This window comes from Panthera onca, chromosome A1, assembly GCF_046562875.1.
Source record: "Panthera onca isolate mPanOnc1 chromosome A1, mPanOnc1 haplotype 2, whole genome shotgun sequence".
Classification (NCBI taxonomy): Eukaryota; Metazoa; Chordata; class Mammalia; order Carnivora; family Felidae; genus Panthera; species Panthera onca.
In genome coordinates, this window is record NC_138339.1 from 148,680,317 (window position 1) to 148,700,441 (window position 20,125).

At 43.5% G+C, this 20,125-nt stretch overlaps 1 protein-coding gene across 1 annotated transcript in view; it reads left to right on the forward strand.

Moving 5' to 3' along the window:
- Window positions 1-1,546: 1,546 nt before the first annotated feature.
- Window positions 1,547-20,125, forward strand: part of MAML1 (mastermind like transcriptional coactivator 1) — a 42,920-nt gene continuing 24,341 nt past the window's right edge. Inside the window, exon 1 of the mRNA XM_060636409.3 lies at window positions 1,547-2,200. Coding sequence (XP_060492392.1) covers window positions 1,847-2,200 — 354 coding nt within the window. The 5' untranslated portion in view covers window positions 1,547-1,846. The remainder of the gene's footprint in view (window positions 2,201-20,125) is intronic.

Here is a 20,125-nt window from a genome sequence, read left to right on the forward strand (position 1 = left end):
AGTAATTCATCTCACCAGTGTAGACTTTGCCTTCTTTTTCTGCTGGATTGGGGGTCAGTAGTTTCTGTTGTATATATAACAGGGATAGCAGGAAAGGGGGGGCAGTAATTTGTAGATAATATTCTTTAAGATTTATTGGACTCATTGAACTTTTTAGAGAATTTGTTCAGAATCAGATTCTGTCTTTTACATATTCTTACGTATTTGAAGGATGTTTCTGAAAGTTGGGCCAAAACTGCTTTAAAATGTGCCTTTAGGCTTTTGGGTTACTTACTGGAAGAGAAGTACACAGAATGTAGTACTCTTAGTTACTATTATCTCTCCTATCAGAAAATGTATGTTTGAAGACTGGTTAAAAAAAAAAAAAAGGGCAGGACCATGATATGGCTTTCATGAGCTCTAGACGCTTTTGTCTTGGGCCACTTTGTATTTTTTTTTAACTGCATTTGTATAAAATACTACTTGAATAAGAATTTTTTTCTCCTGATTTTAAAATAAAACATTTTTGTGGGCCCTAGTAAAACGTTACTGTAACAAATGTTTGACCAGTTGGTGGTGCCTCTCCACTAACAGCCTCCTGGCGCCTCCTGTTTAACTTTTTAGCAGTTAGGGTGCCCTTAATAACTTCTTAGTATGTCTTGAGCCAACGCAGGCTTAGTAGCTAGTTTTCCGTGTTTTTTGTTGTTTTGTTTTGTTTTAAGGTTTATTTTTCAGTAATCCCACACCCAACATGGGGCTGGAACTCACAGCCCCAGGATCAGGAGTTGCTGGCCCCACTGAGTTAGTTGGGTGCCCCTTAATACCTAGTTTTAGTACTGAGTCATTGCTCCTGTTTTTACCCCCAGTCTCTCACCCCGTATGCCTACTAGTTATAATACTAGAACGTAATTGTCCCTGGTTGGATTATTTGAGTGACTCAATTTTACCTAAGCCATCATCCTTTAACTGTCAGGCCAGGGTCCCTGGGTTTTTTTTGTTTGTTTTTAAGTAGGACTTTTGAAACTTGTTCAAACTTTTATATTAAGTGGAAATTGACAGTCCCCGTGATTCGTAATGGTGCTAGAAGAAAGCTCTTCCAGCACAGCACACTCGTGGACAATTCTGACCAATTATGAGGCCGGATGTAAGCAATGCGTCGAAAAACAGCTGACGTTGAAAAAGCGTGGCTACTTTAGAGTTCATCAAAACAATTCAACAAGGCTGTAGGAGAAGAAAATGGTGAAGCGCTGCAGTGCCAGGCAGGCGTCTGGGTCAGGCAGTTACGCCTCGCGGACTGCCCCTTTTCTCCGCGGGCCCGGAAGGGCCTGAGGGCTAGGGGTGGTGTTTAGGACCGGCTCCTGTCGGTCATACTTGGCTCGGTGCCCAGCACTGAGGCCCGCCCAGGGGCTTCCCTCCGCCCCTCACTTGAGAGTTCCTTTTAAACTCGTTCGGGAGCCCCAGCGCGCCTCTTGCGTGCTAGCCCCCGCCCCTCGGGCGGCCCGCTCTTCCTGCTCTGATTGGCCACAGTGCCTGTTCATCAGCCGTGACGCCGGGGTCGCCTGCCGGGGCCCCGCCCTCTTCCGAGGGCCCTGAAAACAATTTTAAGATGGCGGCGGCGGCGGCGCGGAAAACAATGGGGCCGGGGCGGCGGGGACAGGCCGAAGCCTGAGGTGGGCAGCGAGCGCCGGCCCGGGTCGGGCCGAGCGGGGCCGGAGAAAGACCCGCCGCCGCGCGCGAGCCCGCTCCGCAGCCCGTGGGGCCATGGCGCGGCCGTAAGGCGGCCGGGCCGCCGGCGGGGAACGGAGCCCGCAGTGCCAGCCGGCTCCGAGAGGCCCGCCCCGGGCCCGGCCCGTGCAGCCCGCGGCCCATGGTGCTGCCCACCTGCCCCATGGCGGAGTTCGCGCTGCCGCGGCACAGCGCGGTCATGGAGCGCCTCCGCCGGCGCATCGAGCTGTGCCGGCGCCACCACAGCACCTGCGAGGCCCGCTACGAGGCCGTGTCGCCCGAGCGCCTGGAGCTCGAGCGCCAGCACACCTTCGCCCTGCACCAGCGCTGCATCCAGGCCAAAGCCAAGCGCGCCGGCAAGCACCGGCAGCCGCCCGCCCCGGCCCCGGCCTCCGCCCCCGTCCCGGCGTCCGCCGCCGCCCCGGTGCCCGCCGCGCCGGCCTCGGCCCCGCGCCTCGACGCCACCGACGGGCCCGAGCACGGCCGCCCTGTCGCGGTGAGTAGGGCGTGGGGAGCAGCCACTGACTGCCCCTGACGCCGCCCGGCCGCTTTGAGACTTCCCCAGTGCCCACAAATCCTCGGGTCTGGCTCGGGGGAGGCTGACATGGCAGGGACTGAGAGGTTGTCATCTGCGGGAAATGGCACTGTGGCATTACTTTGGGAAAACATGACCGTAAGGACCTTACTCACATTAAGGCCCCGGCTGGGAAGGCTGGTGAACGGTAGCTGAAAGGTGGTTCTTCCAAACCCGATTCTGAGATTTTGATAACTTTTGGGGGGAACAGACTGGCAAAGTGTTGCCTCTGATAGTGACTTCATTTATTCTGCGAATGTTTATAGGGTTCTTGCTCTTTGAAGAGTCAGGGCTTACATATGGAAATAAGTCGGCTTTCAGTTGTCTAAATCAAACTGTTCTGAACGGAAAAATCCAAAAATCTTGGGAAATCGAAATAAAAGGCATCATACTGCTCGTGAGTTGCAAGACAATATTGCGTATTTAGGCAATCCAGAAATTTGTGAACTTGTGATTCCAGCAATATTGTTCACAATTCCCGTTTTATTTTATAAGCCTATTTAAAATCTTTGATAATATTAAGGAATTTGTTGGTTAGAGGTTTACCTCCCTGAAACTGATTTATGAAAGGAAGACAATTAAGAGGTGATTTTTGTTGTTGTTTTCTTGGTAACTTAAAGTTTAAAACAAGTGTTTAAAATCGAGTTTGTTCTGTGTGTTTTTAAAAGTTGTGCCTTTGTTACCTCTCAGCTAGGCTATTGCTGTACTCTTCTCTAGTCTTTAGGTCATTAGTCTTTCTTCCTCTCTAAATGCTGTGGTTCCTATGCTCTGGTTGAATTCTTTTCCTTATTCTCTCCTACACTGGGCTGCTGGACATTTCATTGCTTATTGTATCAAGATTAGTCCAGTCTTCTGACCTCCCTTTTCCTGTCTGTAAATTGTGGATGTGTTTAGTTTCTTAACCTCCAGGATTCTTATAAGACTCAAGTGAGTGCAGATGTGAAAATATTTCTTAAACAGAAAAGCTGCTGCCTACAGGACCCTTCTCCCCTCTAAGAATCCTCTCATTCTTCAGCTCATCTTCCTCTTCTTTAGAGCTAGTTTCAGACCATCCTAACTCACAATCAGATTCTTCTTTGTCCAAACATTTACAAAAGGTATCTCCACTATTTATTTTTAGCACATAGTGGTGCTACTTTAGGTCATGTCTTGCTAACTAGACTGTAAGCCTTGGGAGGCAGGCAGGGAGGGGTTTGGCTCAGAGTCCTGTACATGTCTTAGGCCCTCAGCCTGTGTTTGTTGAGTGACTGATACTAAATTTCATAGTACTTTACTCAGTAATCTATGGTTTTATGCACTAATCTCAAAAAGCAAAATGGCTTAATTTCATGAGCCACCTTTACTAACGACTCTTGTTTTAAGGAAAAGCCTTTAAGAGTAGTGGGTAGTCATTCCAATTTAAGTAAACAATGAAAGCTCATAAAAATCCTAGTTTTATACTCAAAATAGTTGCCTCGAACACCCTGTAGAAAGTACATTAGTAGTGAGAGAAAGAACTTGGATCCTGTATGTTATTTTTAGTCCTGATTTACTGAAAAGAAATTAGGCCTGCTGTTTGAAGAGAAATAATTCTGAGTGTTAGAACTTGAATCTGGCTTGTCAGTCATTCCTTTGGGATCAGATGTGCCATGTTATGTTGATGTCTTATCACATTAAACCTTGACCCCTGGATTTCATGAGTTTAAACTTCAGAGTGGAAGTGCTCTTCCACCTCCCTACTAGGAAGGGGGGACCCTTTTCACTTTAGTCCACAACTGATTCTAGCTGAGCTCTTCAGCCTCGATGGGGTCCTAGTAATGGAAGATCAGTATCACTAAGGAAAAAAAAACAGTGTTTTCCCTTCTAATGGCTCCTTCGGTTCAGAGAGGAGAGTGTCCTTGCTTGGATAGGACTTTGGTTTGGAGAGAGAGCACAGCTTTTCACAGAGAGATGGAGAGGAGAAGGTGCCTCTTGGTCATTGTTATCTTTGACAGTTCTATTATGTGTACTTGATCTAATTAATGTCCCTTACATTGGGAATATGATCAGTTCTTTTTTTCCAGATATACTGTAGTATTGTTAGGCAGCTGTTTCACAGCCAGAGTTACCATCGTCAGCAAACCCTTTGTAAAACAGAAAAGGGATCAGATAGATTTTGCCTTCAGGTTTTTTTCCTTTCTTAGGAAGTCCTGCAATAGCAGGCTTAACCACTATCTGCTTATTCTGTTAAGGATGGTTCAGAAACAGTGCTTCAGACTTTTTTCTATTCTACTTGTCAAGGAACAGCTATTAGGTTTTCTTTATACTGTCTGTGTATTAAAAACCAGATTGTTTTCTAATGACAGGATTGACTTCTTTTTATTGGGTATGCTAGATTATAGGGAATTACCCAACCACTTGATACAAGCATTCATTCTGTGATGAGAATAGTCTTATACATTAGCTTGAACATTTTCTTTTAGTAAAAGGCTGTAAAAGTTTCTGCCTCATCCCTTTATCCATCATTGTTACACTTTTGCTGCTTATTCCTTCAGTAGTTGTGAAAGTCTGTAGAGAAGTTTGACAGTTGCATGCCAGCCATTTGGGGCAGTTGCCTTCCCTGCTTAGTTTAGGTGTGAAAACTTTCCCTCTTTTTAACTTTTTATTTGTACATAATTTGAATACTTTTTTGACGTTTACTATTAATTTATTTTGAGAGAGAGAGAGAGCACGCGCGCAAGTGAGCACAAACGGGGGAGGGGCAGAGAGGGAGAGAGAATCCCAAGCCGGCTCCACACGGTTGTCACAGAGCCCACTGCAGGGCTCGATCTCATGAACCGTGAGGTTGTGATCTGATCCGAAATCAAGAGTTGACGCTTAACCAACTGAGCCACGACACAAATGGTGCAAAAGACCTCTCTACACCCTTTACTTATGTTCTGCCCATTATCACTGTTGTGCTCCATTTGCTTTATCGTTTCCACACACACTCTTTCTCTCCTGTTTCCACCCATCCATCCATCCATCCATCCATCCATCCATCTCTGTCTTTCTGTCTCTCTTAAAACCTTTGTTCTCTGAACTGGATGAGAGCACTATGTGCATACCATATGGCTCTCTACTTGCAGACACCCCAGTGTGTACCTTCTAAGAGTTAAGAAAGACTTACAAAATTTTAATAATAATTTGGTAGAGCAAACTAATGCTAGAATTATGCAGATAACAAATTACTTACAGGGAGTAGATATTTCTGAATGTAAAACAGACATTGTGCTGTAATCATGTGGGATGGTTTTAGAGAAAAGATGACTAATGTGGCTTTAGGATCCTATTTCTTCCTATAACATCCAGGACCTTGTCCTGGCACTCTTTCCTTTTTTATCTTCAGTATCCCCTTTCCCACCGGGTCCTTCCCTTCAGCGTGAAAACATGGGCAGTTATTCTCCTTGCTTTTGTCTTTTCTCACCCTCAAAATAGTATTCCATCTTTTTCCTTCCCTTTGCCCTTTCCCCTTGAACTTCCCATTTACTCATGAGCCCATTGTAATCTGCCTTTTACCTCTTCTACTTTTCCGAAGTTACCCCCCTTAAATGGCACCAAAGATGGAATTGCCAAATTCAGTGGCTTCTTAGTCATCATTCTTTTTGACTTCCTCCTTCCCAAGACTCTTCTCTTAGCTTCTACTTTCTTCTGGTTCTCTTTCCAGCTTTCTGGTTTTTTTCTGAGTCTCTTGCTTTCCTTATTAATTCATGCAACAAGTACTTGAGTGCCTACTGTGGGCCAGAGGAATATAGCAGTGAACAGGCAAGTTAAAACTCCCGCCTTCATGGAGAAAGAGATTGATAATTTTAAAAATTAATTTTTGTAGTATTAGTTATGCTAACAAAAAATTAAGAGAGTAATGTGATACTGGTGACTTACCTAGGAGCAACTTTAGATAAGATGCTTCGTCTTTATTTGGACCTGATTGACAGGAGGTCATCAGTCAGCTGAAAGTCTCAGAAAAGAACATTCCAGTTAGAGAAAACCACCAGCACAGTCTCTGAGACAGCAACCTTCTGAGCTTGCCTGAAGAACAGAAAGGAGGTCAGTGTGGCTGGAGCCACATGGCACTAGGCAGCTAGTATGAGAGGTAGGTGAGGACGACTAGATCAAGTGCAGTGGGGAGCAGTTAGGATTTTAAGAAGTGTGACTTGTTGTTTTTTATTATGTTAATTTTTGAGAGAGAGGATGAGCAGGGGAGGGGCACAGGGAGAGAGGGGGACAGAGAATCGGAAGAGGGCCCCACGTTGACCGCAGAGAGCCCAACGCAGGACTTGAACTCATGAACTGTGAGATCATGACTGGAGCTGAAGTCAGATTCTTAACCGACTGAGCCACCTACAGAGTCACCCCAGCGTGATTTATTTTTTAAGGGCCTTTCTGGTGCTATGTGGAGAATGCTTGGGGTGGCGTGCACAAGAGTGGATGCAGTTAAGGCTTTCGCAGGGGTCTAGACTAGGGTTGGTGGTAGTAGTGGAGACAGAGAGAAGGAGATGGGTTTGGTACAGCTCCCAAAGGGAGAGGTGACAGGGCTCAGTGATGGGCCAGATGGATTTGGGGGGTGGCGGGAGAGTGGGGGAATCAAGGGGAATCCTAGTGTTTTGGCTTGAGAAGCTTTCTTTGCACACTTTTTAGATAATGGGTGTTCCTCAGGTTACTCCATTCTCTACTCTTTCTGCTCAGTCATGTTTTCCTGGGTCATGTCATTGTTTATTTCATGGCTTCATCTACCACCTATAAAATAAGATTCTCTAAATCTCCAGATCTCTCTTCCAAAATTCAGATCCATATTTCCACCTGCCTACTGGACGTTTCCACTTTTATATCCCACATGTCCAAAATGGACTCTCACTTGTTTCTGCCAATCTTCTATTCCTTGTGAATATTTCCTGTAGCCCAGTCATCTGAAGTAGAAATCTGTCCATTGTCCACTCCTTTCCTGCACTTCCAGCTTTCCTTTGGTTGTTGGTTCAACCATTTTGAGCTCCTGCTGGGAGCCAGGAACCATCATGGTACTGGACCTTTGTCATGCAGCCTAATGGGGAGTAGGTGGAAAACTAGTAATTGCACAGCCATGTTGAGGGCTGCAAAACCTGTGGGAATACTGGAGAAAGGATGCCTCTCAGGTGAAGTTTGGAAGGCTTTAAAGATTTGAATTTTTTTTAATCGGGTTTTATTTACTTACTTTGTTAAAGTTTATTTTGAGAGAGAGGGGAGTGGGGAAGGGCAGAAGGGAGAGGGAGAATCCCAAGCAGACTCCATGCCCAGTGCAGAGCTCGACATGGGTCTTGATCCCACAACCCAGATCCATGACCTGAGCCAAAATCAAGAGTCAAGACTGACCGAGCCACCCAGGTACCCCAAGATTTGACTTTTAAACTAGATCTTAAGATTTTGCTGGGCACTTTGCTGGAAAGGTGTTCGATGGAACATTAATTTCACAGACTACTAACAGTTCTAGATTTGGAGAAACAAATTTAAACAAGTTACTTTTTTTTTAATTAAAAAAAAAATTTTAAGTTTATTTTTGAGAGAGAAGGGGAGAATGAGAGAGAGAGTGGGGGAGGGGCAGAGGGAGAGAGAATCCCAAGCAGGCTCCGCACTGTCAGCACGGAGCCCATTGCAGGGCTCCATCTCACGAACTGTGAGATCATAACCTGAGCTGAAATCAGGAGTCAGGCATTTAACCAACTGAGCCATACAGGAGCCCCATAAACAGTTTCCTTTATTTAGCGCTTTTCCAAACCTTTCATACACTAATATGCATAGGGACTTGACTTCATATCACAGGGCATCTAATAGAATTTTGATCCCTTTGGAAAACTAAGCAGAAGCACGAAATTGTGACATTGAGTAGTTCTTTGGATTTGGGGCTTTAAGTGCCAGAAGCTAGAAGGTGAAGCTGAAATGTTAGGAGTCTATGGTGAAAAGCCATATATTTGATACTGGGCATTTGGACTAAATAAATTTGCAACACTGTGAACCCCCTCAACACATGTTGACATCTAAAACTTTTCATCCCAAGTTTTTAAGCTTATCAAAAATCATAATGCATTCATTGTGTCGATTAACTGTATACTAAATTACTATAACTCGATTTATTAAGTGAAATATATGAAATAAGAAATGTACACTATGCTGACCAACTTGGATGTAAATTTAAAAAAAAAACAAAAAGAAATAAATTTTAAAAATTAAAAAAAAAATGTATTTAGCATAGAGCCTTCTAAGTGCTACATATGTTCAATATGAGTCAACTATTTTAAAAAGAAAAGACAGAAAATGCTATTTATAGTTTCAGGGATGTAACTTCCAGAGAATTATAAATATTAACATTTAAAAATAAAATGGTTACATCACTTTTTAAAATGTAGCCTGTGGAATCTAAGTACCTTAGCAATATGCTTTCATCAGCCATTTAAAGAATGCTTTTGGGGCACCTGGGTGGCTCAGTCAGTTGCGCTTCTGACTTTGGCTCAGGTCATGATCTCACAGTTCGTGGGTTTGAGCCCCACATCATGCTCTGTGCTGACAGCTCAGAGCCTGGAGCCTGTTTCAGATTCTGTGTCTCCCTTTCTCTCTGCCCCTCCCCCAATCGTGCTCTGTCTCCCTCTGTCAAAAATAAATAAACATTTTAAAAATTACATTTTAAAGAATGCTTTTGTTGAAGTTTTATTTTTTTTTAAGTTTATTTATTTTGAGAGAGACAGCACGTGCACTCGGGGAGGGGCAAAGAGAGAGGAGAGAGAGAATCTCAAGTGGGCTCCTTGCTGTCAGCACCGAGGTTGGTGTGGGGCTTGAACTCACAAACCATGAGATCATGACCTGAGCCAAAACCAGGAGTCACATGCTTAACCAGCTGAGCCACCCAGACGCACATTTCATAGAAATTGTAAATCCTTCCTTTTCCTCCAACTTGGATTTCTTTTACACTTGCCTCACATTGTTTTATTCTAACTTAATGTATGCTTTTTTAAAAAGTCTTTTTATTTTATCACACTGGCAAATTTCTTGGCAACAAAAAAAAGGTATAAAAATAGAAATTTAAGACTTTTCAATTTACTTTGACCATAAAGCTCTAGGGATATTTTTGCTCTTTTTAAGAAAGGTTAATTTATACAAAAGAAGAATATATGTAGCATTTATAAGATTGTGGGTGTTACATATTTCTTATTTCACTAAGTTTTGTTTTTTGTTTTTTTTTTAATTTTTTTTTTTTTTTTAACATTTATTTATTTTTGAGACAGAGAGAGACAGAGCATGAACGGGGGAAAGGCAGAGAGAGAGGGAGACACAGAATCAGAAGCAGGCTCCAGGCTCTGAGCCATCAGCCCAGAGCCTGACGTGGGGCTCGAACTCACGGACCGCGAGATCGTGACCTGAGCCGAAGTCAGACGCTCAACCGACTGAGCCACCCAGGCGCCCCTAAGTTTTGTTTTTTTAGTGTTTGTTTATTTTTGAGAGAGACAGAGCTTGAGCGGGGGAGGGGCAAAGAGAGGGGGAGGGAGACACAGAATTCAAAGCAGGATCCAGGCTCTGAGCTGTCAGCACAGAGCCCAACGTGGGGCTTGAACCCACAGAACACGAGATCATGACCTGAGCTGAAGTTGAACACTTAACTGACTGAACCACCCAGGTGCTCCTTTCAGTAAATTTTAGGTTATAGTAATTTAGTACACAACAAACAACAAATGCATTATACATTTTTATAAATAATTAAGTAAAAAGAGTACAAGTTTATTAGAAATGTTTATCTTGGTGAGATGAATGAGTCTCCCCTGCCTCAATTTGTTCATGTAACCACAGGTGAATATTGTTGACAAAAATGAGAGTCCTCAATTCTGTTCCTATTTTCTGTTTTTATAAATTTAAACCCCAGAAATTCTTACATAAATGCAAAAGAAAGGAGGAAATTATACTCTTGGATCTAATTATACTCTTTGATCTAATGCTAAGTGAAATAAGTCAGTCAGAGAAAGATAAATACCATACGATTTCACTCATGTGGAATTTAAGAAAGAAAACGAGCAAAGGGGAAAAAGAAGGACAAACCCGGAAACAGACTCTTAACTATAGAGAACAAACTGATGGTTACCAGAGGGGCTGAGGCAGATGGGGGCAATAGGTGATGAGGATTAAGGAGTACACTTGTGATGAGCACTGGGTGATGTATGGAATTGTTGAATCACTATATTGTACACCTGCAACTAATATTACACTGTATGTTAACTAGAGTTTAAATGAAAACTTTTTTAAAAAGGAATTAGAAACATTTTGGCTTATGAAAGGTTTAATCTCATCATGAGTCATTCACTTACTCATTTACTGAGAGGTATAACAAAAAGTCTTTATCAAGTCTGATCAATTGATTATTGAGTAGACCTGTTTTTTGTTTTTTTTTTTAGAGGTATCTTGTTTAACCTAATATTCTCAAAATTGGTTGGGTGAATCAAAATACTGTTCATTTTGATACACCTTTGTCAGTACAGTATTTTTGATAAAATACTTCTGTTCTGCTTTAAATATATTTTCATCAAAACCTTCAAACTGTATCTTGTTTAATATATGAAAAGTGTGGAAAGTGTCTATCGTGTTACATAACTGGCAAAACCAATATTTACTGTCAAATTAATCAGCCAAATCAGACTCTGTGTTCTATCAGAAAAACTTAGACTATATTTTTCCAAATACACACATAATAACGTACATCCCCATGACTACCATCTCACTTCTGAATTCTAAGGAAGAGAGTTAAAGAGCATGGGGTGTTGTCATGAGTTTTGTCACCTGCATCAAATAACACATATTATCTTCAAATTTCTTACCTATGTTCTTTCTGCTTTCTCAGGAAGGATTCCTTCAAAAAGCTGTATGTATTTTGATTACTTGAGGTTGGAAGAATGATGTCTTTATTTTATTTTATTTTATTTTTTTACATTTTTTTTTAATGTTTATTTGTTACTGAGAGAGACAGAGAGACAGAGGGAGACACAGAATCCGAAGCAGGCCCCAGGCTCTGAGCTGTTAACACAGAGCCCAGTGTGGCACTCGGGCTCACGAACTGTGAGATCATGACCTGAGCCAAAGTCAGACGCTCAACAAACTAAGCCACGCAGGTGCCCCAAGAGTGATGTCTTTAAATGGAAAATATCACAATTCCTGCTCCCCACTCTATGGTATGTCTGAATTTCAAGCACCCAGTGGGGTGCCTGGGTGGCTTAGTTGGTTGGGCATCTGACTTTGGCTCAGGTCATGATCTCACAGTTTGTGAGTTCGAGCCTGCATCAGGCTCTGGGCTGATAGCTCAGAGCCTAGAACCTGCTTTAGATTTAGGGCTTCCTCTCTCTCTCTGAGCCTCCCCCACTAGCACTCTGTCTCTCTGTCTGTCTCCCTCTCTCTTAAAAAGAAATAAACATTAAAAAGATTTCTTTTTTTTTTTTTTTTTTAAATAAAGCACCCTAGGGGTGCCTGGGTGGCTCGGTCAGTTAAGCGTCTGACTTTGGCTCAGGTCATGATCTCACAGTCCGTGAGTTCGAGCCCCGCGTCGGGCTCTGTGCTGGCCTCTCAGAGCCTGCAGCCTGTTTCAGATTCTGTGTCTCCCTCTCTCTCTCTGCCCCTCCCCTGTTCATGCTCTGTCTCTCTCTGTCTCAAAAAAAAAAATAAAATAAACGTTAAAAAAAAAAATTAAAAATAAATAAATAAAGCACCCTAGCTCACAGGCCAGACATTGGCCATATGAGTGCTCAAGGCCCTAAGGTCAGTGGAGAACTATTGTATGTGGCTGAGCAGAGCAGCAGGAGAGAATGGTGAACATTGGGAGCAGCATCAGTGGAACATGTCATTGATGTGACATCTGGTACCATAGGAATGAAGCCCATGTGCCACAGTCTCAAGATCCCCCCAAATACTTTGAATACAGTTCTTTTTTTCTTTTTTTTAATGTTTGTTTATTTTGAGACTGAGAGGGAGAGTGTGTGTGCGCGAGCACAGAAAGGGCAGAGAGGGCAAGGGAGAGAGAAAATCCCAAGCAGGCTCCATACTGCCAGCGCAGAGCCCGATGTGGGGCTCAAACTCACAAACTGTGAGATCATGACCTGACCTGAAATCAGGAGTCAGATGCTTAACCAACTGAGCCACCCAGATGCCTCTGAACGCAGTTCTTTGAAAATGGTCTAAATTCTGTTGGTGTCATTGCAAGTATCTTTCCCCAGTCTTGTAATGTCTGACAGCTCCTCGTCGTTCAGAATTCTGCCAATGTGTCATCTTTTCCAGGACTCCTTATAAGTCCCTTCTCAAGCTGGGCTGGGCGCTCAACCACTGTCACCATCACACATTGAGCTTCAGTTAGTGTGTTTGCTGCTCTCCATTAGACTATGAGCAAACTGAGAGCAAGACCAAGAGTCTAGCACCTGCCCCATATTTGATAGTCAGCAGACGTTTATTCAATGAATGTTAATGATACTGTGGATGGAGCTCTGAACTGAGAATCATAAGCTGTATGTTTTTAGGCTGGGATCATTTCAGAAGTGGAGTTGGTAGAGGTTAAGACTGTAGGCCCTGATTTGCACTCCCATGTTCATTGCAACATTGTTCACAGTAACGGAGAGGTAGAAGGAACCTAAGTATCCATCAGCAGAGGAATGAAGAAAATGTGTATATGTACAATGAAACAGTATTCAGCCTTAAAAAGGAAGGAAATCCTGTCATATGATAGAACAGGAATGAACCTTGAGAGCATTATGCTAAGTGAAATATGCCAGTTGCAAAAAAGGCAAATGCTGCATGATTCCACTTGTATGAGATATTTTAAATAGTCAAACTCTTAAAAATAGAAAATAGAATGGTAGTTGCCAGGGGCTGAAGGGAAGAGAATGGGGGAGCTGTGTTGGATACAGAATTGGATACAGAGTTTCAGTTTTGCAAGATGAAAAAGTTGTAGAGATTAATTGCACAACGTGTACTGTACACTTAAAAAAGGTTAGGATTTCATGGCATATTTTCTGATATGAGTTTTCACCACAGTTTTTTAAAAATTAGCTACAAGATTAAAGCTATGGTTTAACAAACCATATGCCCTGAAAATTTCTAGCAATTTAAGGGATTCCTTTTTTTTTTTTTTAATGTTTATTTATTTTAAGAGAGAGAGCACAAGCAGGGGAGGGGGTGAGAGAGAATCCCAAGCAGGCTGTGAGCTGTCAGCACAGAATTCAACACAAGGCTCAGTCCCACAAACTGTGAGATCATAAACTGAGCCTAAATCAAGAGTCGGATGCTTAACTGACTGAGCCACCCAGGTACCCCGCAATTAAAGGATTCTTATTTAAGGGCATATAAGTGAAATTAGAGCAGAGTCATTTAAAAACCAATCAAGGAGGGGCGCCTGGGTGGCTCAGTCCTTTAAGCGTCCGACTTCGGCTCAGGTCATGATCTCACAGTCTGTGAGTTCAAGCCCCGCGTCAGGCTCTGTGCTGACAGCTCAGAGCCTGGAGCCTGTTTCGGATTCTGTGTCTCCCTCTCTCTCTGACCCTCCCCTGTTCATGCTCTCTCTCTGTCTCAAAAATAAATAAATGTTAAAAAAAATTTAAATAAATAAATAAATAAATAAATAAAAACCAATCAAGGAAAGATGTAAGATTCTGTGATCCTCTGCTTAAATCTAAAACAAGGAAAAACTTCATATGTGTGTCTCTTTATTGCTATAGTTCATCTTTATTACTATATAGTTAGTTATGAGTAAAAATTTGTAATCTAAACAAAACTAGAACAAGTATGTCTTCCCTGTGTCTCAGGGAAAGAAGGTAGTTCGAGATTTACATACAAAATGGATGAAGCTAGTTATGGGCCTGGAATCAAAAAACCTGAATGCAGTGATTGTTTTGGCCTAAAGTAATTGTATAACTTAAGGCATGGCACTTATTCTGTCTTGCTCCAACTTCCTCATCTTTATAAGATGTTAAGGAAAAAAAAAAAAATTCTAGGAGACCAGAGATTGTAAACTAAGTGGCAAAGTGTACCTCCAAGCAGAAAACCCATACTAGCACAGTCTAGGCTCTGAGGGATGTGGTTCAGGGGAAGAAAACTAGGGTGGTTTTTTTTAAAGCCAGAAGACCACAAACCATCTCTTCCCTGACTGGAAAGCAAAGACTTTGTGTTGCTGATTGGCTAGTGATAATCAGGACCTTTCCATTAAGGAAGCCCTGGACTGGCTGGAGGTGGTCTACTATATAAAGGGGCAGCCACGTTGGGATTCCACCTTGAGCCACCTCTGGTACTTCTGTGTGATGTGCCTAGCATGGGGTCATGGCATCCAGTTGGATCTGCTTTGGTACAAGTGGTCAAGCTTGTCATGTCAAAAGAAAAGTTTAAAAGGACTGGACTCTTTAAATATATTGTCATTTAGTCTCCACAACAATCTCACATGGTAGGTATTATTGCATTCACTTTCACTTGTAAGGAAAGGGAGACTCCTAGGTTAACATGCCAAGGTTGCCAGCTCAGTGGTAGGACAAGAATTCAAACCAAAATCCAGTACCAAAGCTGTTTATCTTTCCACTATGCCATTTAGGTTGTGCAGATAAGATCATACATGGGAAAGAAGTTTACAAAAATTAGGTTTTTTTGGGAAACAAATTGCCAGTTAATACATTATCTAGTATAGTAAAGACACACCCTGTCGGGCAGAGGGGCATATATATCAGAATTACTTGGGGGCACTCTTTCATTTTTAAGTTCATTTATTTTGAGAGCCAGCGTGAGCAGGGGAGGGGCAGAGAGAGAGAAACCCACGCAGGCTCTGCTCTGTCATTGCAGAGCCTGATGCAGGGCTTATGATCTCACAGACCACAAGATCATGACCTAAGCTGAAATCGAGAGCCGGATACTCAACCAACTGAATCACCCAGGAGCCCCTGCAGCACTTTTTAAATATACACCTACTTGCTTATTGATGCCCTCCCTCCTCCGCCTGTCCCCTGACTTTTATCCTTTATCACTGCTAAAACAAGTTGCTGTTACCTTTGGGAGTATGTCATAGCCCTTAGTGGTAGGGGGGTCAGTTCAGTGTTTGGTCTCAGTTCTTCACTCTGTAGATCATATTATAAACCCACACCCTTGGCATAGCTTCATAGCAGACAGAGTATACCTATCCATCCCTTGATTTGGGGCTCGGACATAGGACTTATTTTGGCCAATTAAATACCATTGAGAGAGATTAAGAGGATGTATTACATTTATGGAACAAGAACTTTAGAAAATTCAGAAAGCAATTTTCTCAAAAAGTAAAGTAAAAAAGACAAAACAGAAAATAGAAAAGAAAACAAGAGGACAGTGTATGAAGTCCAACAACTGAATGATAGAAATTACAGAAAGAGGGGCACTGGGTGGCTCTGTCACTTAAGTGTCTGACTCTTGGTCTCGGCTCAGGTCACGATCTCAGGGTTTGTGAGTTTCGAGCCCGGCGTTTGGTCCTGTGCTGATGGCACAGAGCCTGCTTCGGATTCTGTCTCTCCTTCTCTCTGCCCCTCCCCTGCTTGTGCGTGCACGTTTTCTCTCTCTCTCTCTATCTCCCAAAATAAACTTTAAAAAGAAATTACAGGAAAAGAGAAAACAAGGTAGGAAATGATTAATAAAGTAATTTGAGATCTGAAGGACATGAGTTGCTAAATTCAAAGGACACACTGTGTGCTCAGCAGTGGGGAAGAAAATAGACTCATACCAGTCATAAAATTTCTGAACGCTGAATTTAAAGAAAAGATTAAGTTTCTAGGGTAGAGAATATACTGGGTCACATATCAAGTATCAGAATCCCTTTGGACTTCATGACAGCAACGTATGAAGCAAAAAGACAGTGCTTTCCAAATTCTGAAGGCAAATGATTACCAACCTAGAATTCTAGACCTAGCCAAAGTATACAAGAATGACTATAGAATAGTCATTTTCAGAGATAAAGATTTTTAAAAATTTAACTGCTACACATCCTTTCTCAAGAAGCTACTGCAAGATGTACTCCACCAAATTGAAAGGATAAGTCAAAAAAGAGTAAGACATGAGGTACAGAAAAGAGGAGATCCAACATAGAAAAAAATGAAGAGGGAATCCCTTGGAGGATGGTAAAAAGTGATCCCGGGACAGCAGTTCTGCACCAGATGTGGAGGGTAGCTGAGCAGTCTTGCCTCCGTGTGACGCAAGAGACAGGCGGTCATCGCTAAGACACAGGGCCCCCACACATTTCCACTGGACCATCCTCTTAACCCAAAGACAGAACACCTAGGAGAGCTTGGCCCAGATTCTCATCCATGTGCTGCTGAGGGTCTCTCCTCGTGCTCTGCTGAGGACACACGTATCACTCCTGGAAGTTCTCAGCTTTTCCCCGAGAGCCAGAGGGACATGGCGGGCTCGGAAGTGGAAAGTACAGGGCAGGCCATTCCCTCTGACCATACTTCTGTCGAGTGCCCGGTGCACACCTCAGCCTTGCCAGGCACCCGGCTGTGGAGAGCCCTGTGTTTCCCCAGACTCCCTTGTGACCTTGCTTGCCACTTCCCCAGAAGGGGCCTTGTCAGCTCCCAGCAAAGGGGAAGTCAGCCCGCGACCCGGAGAGTGCTCTCCTCACCCTCTCTTGGAGCCTCTGTCCAGCGGGGACAGTGCTGCCCTCTCCTTGCACAGCTCGTGTGTGCTTGCCTTCTGTTTTTGAGACTAAGGTGGTATATTGTTTGGGGAGAGATTATGTGAAGGTGGTAGAACTATAAATAAAATCCAGTAACACAGAACCAGGGTATTATGTCTTGTGGGATGAAGAGGGAGGGTACAGAAATTTATAAGGAGAGCTTCTCAGGCTTAATGTGCATATGAATCACTTGGAGATCCTTTTAAAATGCAAATTTCTGGGGCCACCTGGGTGGCTCAGTTGGTTAACTTCCTACTCTTGGTTTTAGCTCAGGTCATGAACTCAAGGTTTGTGAGTTGGAGTCCTGCATCTGCCTCTGCGCTGGCTGTGCAGAGCCTACTTGGGATTTGTATTCTCTCTCTGTCTGTCTCCCTCCCTCCCTCCCTCTCTCTCTGTCCCCCCTTCCTCCCTCTCCTCTCTCTCTCTGCCCTTCCCCCACTCTTGTGCGCGTGCGCTCGCGTGCTCTCTCTCTCTCTCTCAAAAATAAATAAAAACAAAATGCAGATTTCTAAGGCAGAGGTGGCAGAGACTGAGATTTGGCCAGGTGATGCCAGTTCTGTTGGTCCTGGGACCACACTTTGAGTGCCATGGTTCTAAAGTGTTTCTTGACCAGTTGGAAAATGGTGTTGGTTTTGTCATTATTCTTTGCACTGTTACGTATGCATATATGTATAATACCTGTCACAACAACCACATATGTTAATTGCAAAATAAAAATATGAGAAGAATATGTTGAGCAATAAGCCTGCAGACATAAACATGTCAACTCTTAAAAGCCTTACAAACTGTATTCGGGTTTTCCGGAGAAACAGAACCCTCATATATATATGGGGGAGGAGGATATTGATTGATTGGTTGGTTGATTATAATAAATTGGCTCATGCATTTATGGAAACTAACAAGTCCCAAGATCTGCAGTTGGCAAGCTTGAGACCCAGGAGAACCAGTGGTGTGGTTCCAGTCCAAATGTTGGCAGGCCTGAGACCCCACAAAGAGACAGTGTTTCACTTTTAGTCCAGAGGCAGGAAAATCTTTGTCTTAGCTCAGGCGAGCAGGCAGGAAGAGTTCCCTCTTAACTCCATCTTTTTGTTCTAGTAGGCCTCAACTGACTGAGGGCAATCTGCTTTACTCAGGCTGCTGATTCAAATGTTATTTTCATCCAGAAGCACCCTCACAGACACACCCAGAATAATGTTTGGCCAAATAAACATTTGGGCACTCTATGGTCCAGTCAAGTTGATGCACAAAATCAACCATTGCACATACCATGGCAAGGAGCTTGCACTTGATTGTATGTACTGTGGAGAGTATATGATGTATGTACTGTGCACTTGATTGTATGTACTGTGAAGAGCCAGTTAAAGGATTTAAATAACTGTGAATGATTGAGTAAATTTGTGCCTTAGATAATGTTTGCAGGGGCACCTGGGTGGCTCAGTTGGGCATGTGCATCTTGATTTTGGCTCAGGTCAGGATCTCACAGTTCATGGTTATGAGCCCAGTCCCTTACCACCTTCTGCGCTGACAGCCCCAAGCCTACCTGGGATTCTCTCCCCTTCTCTCTTCGCCCCTCCCCCACTAGTTCTTTCTCTGTCTCTCAAAATAAAAACAAACATTAAAAAAAACCAAAACTTTGCAGTGGGTGAGTAAGGATTGGGGATGAACATAAGTAGTAGAGAAGGGCTATTTTATTGGTCTAGGCAAGACATAACTAGGAGGAACTAGAAAGTGGTGGTGTGGAAATAGGAGAAGGCCGGATTCCAGAGATATTGAGATGGTAAAATGAACAGGCTATGGTGATTGGTTGATTGAAGATTTAGGGATGAATTCTGATTCGTCAAGAGTTTCTGATTTTTGAGATTTGGTTTCCTGATCCCGGATCAGGAGAGTCCCTGCTGGGCTAGGAGTAGCTGAGAAATTGCATTTAGCCACGTGGGCCTCATTGGTGACCTTCCCAGAGCAGTTGTAGAGGAGTGGCAGGGGACATCAGACGTGGAGCTAACCCACAGCTCCAAATATGCCGAGGTCTTGAGCTGCAGCCCCTTTGGAGCCTTGCCTAATAGGTGTACTGTTAATGTTGCATTAATTCCATTTATGGTTTCTGCCTCAAGTTGCCTCAGGTTGTCTATTTCACCTCAGTGTTTTTATTCAAGAAAGTTTAGAATCTGTGTGATAAGTTGGTGTGTTACAACTTGATCACATGCATGTGCTACACTTGATCATATGATGAAGTCTGTATAAGTCGTTATGTGGACAGTTCAGAATTTATGTGAGTTCTGGGTACTATGCCAGTCTTCAGTATGGCAGGCAGCCAGCCTCCCCGGGAGCTGTGACACTGCAGGTGGATGTGTGTAGCTCACACCCCACACTGCTCTGTACTATGTCTTCAGAAGTTGTCACACACACACACACACACACACACACACACACACTGGCACTGCTTCTGAGCTATAGTTACCTCTGATCCTCTTCCTCTTTGCTCTGCTCACCCTCTCCAAGACTTAGTTCCCTTCCCTGTGAAATGGTGAAAACAACACCTGCTTTGCAGAGTTGCTAGGCCTTGCACAGAATAGGTGCTTAATAAATGGTTGCTCTTGTTGGTTTAGGAGCTATTATGTACGTATGTATTTTAAAGTAACGCACCCAACTCAAACTCATGACCCTGAGATCAAGAATCTCTTATGACTGAGCCAGCCAGGCCACCCCTAGGAGATTTCTTCATAAACGTTTGTTTATGTGTTGTTGTTAATCAGGTGTGAACTTTTGCCAGAAGATCTTGCCAACCATGGGATGTTGTTTTGGTTTGGCAAACTAGCCAGTCCCAACCAACAGGCAGAATTTAGGAGAGCTGTTTACTGAACACTGGTGATAAGTCAGGTCTCATTCTGGTGCTGGAAAGACTGGTGCTGGAAAGACAGGTGAATGAGGGAGTGACCCTGCCCTAGGAGCTGACAGAGACAGATGCGGAGACAGCCATCACTGTGCTGTCATATGTACCACACCAGAGGACTGTACAAAAAGCTAGTGGCAAACTCTCCAGTCACCTTTGGGAGTTGGGGAGGACGGTAGGGTGTGGGTACTACGTGCTCTCTGCTGTTAAGTGCAGGGGGATGCCCACAGCTCCCTGTACTCGTGGCAAAACCGACTCTCTACCAGCCTCCATCCTTAACCGCACAGACCCATGG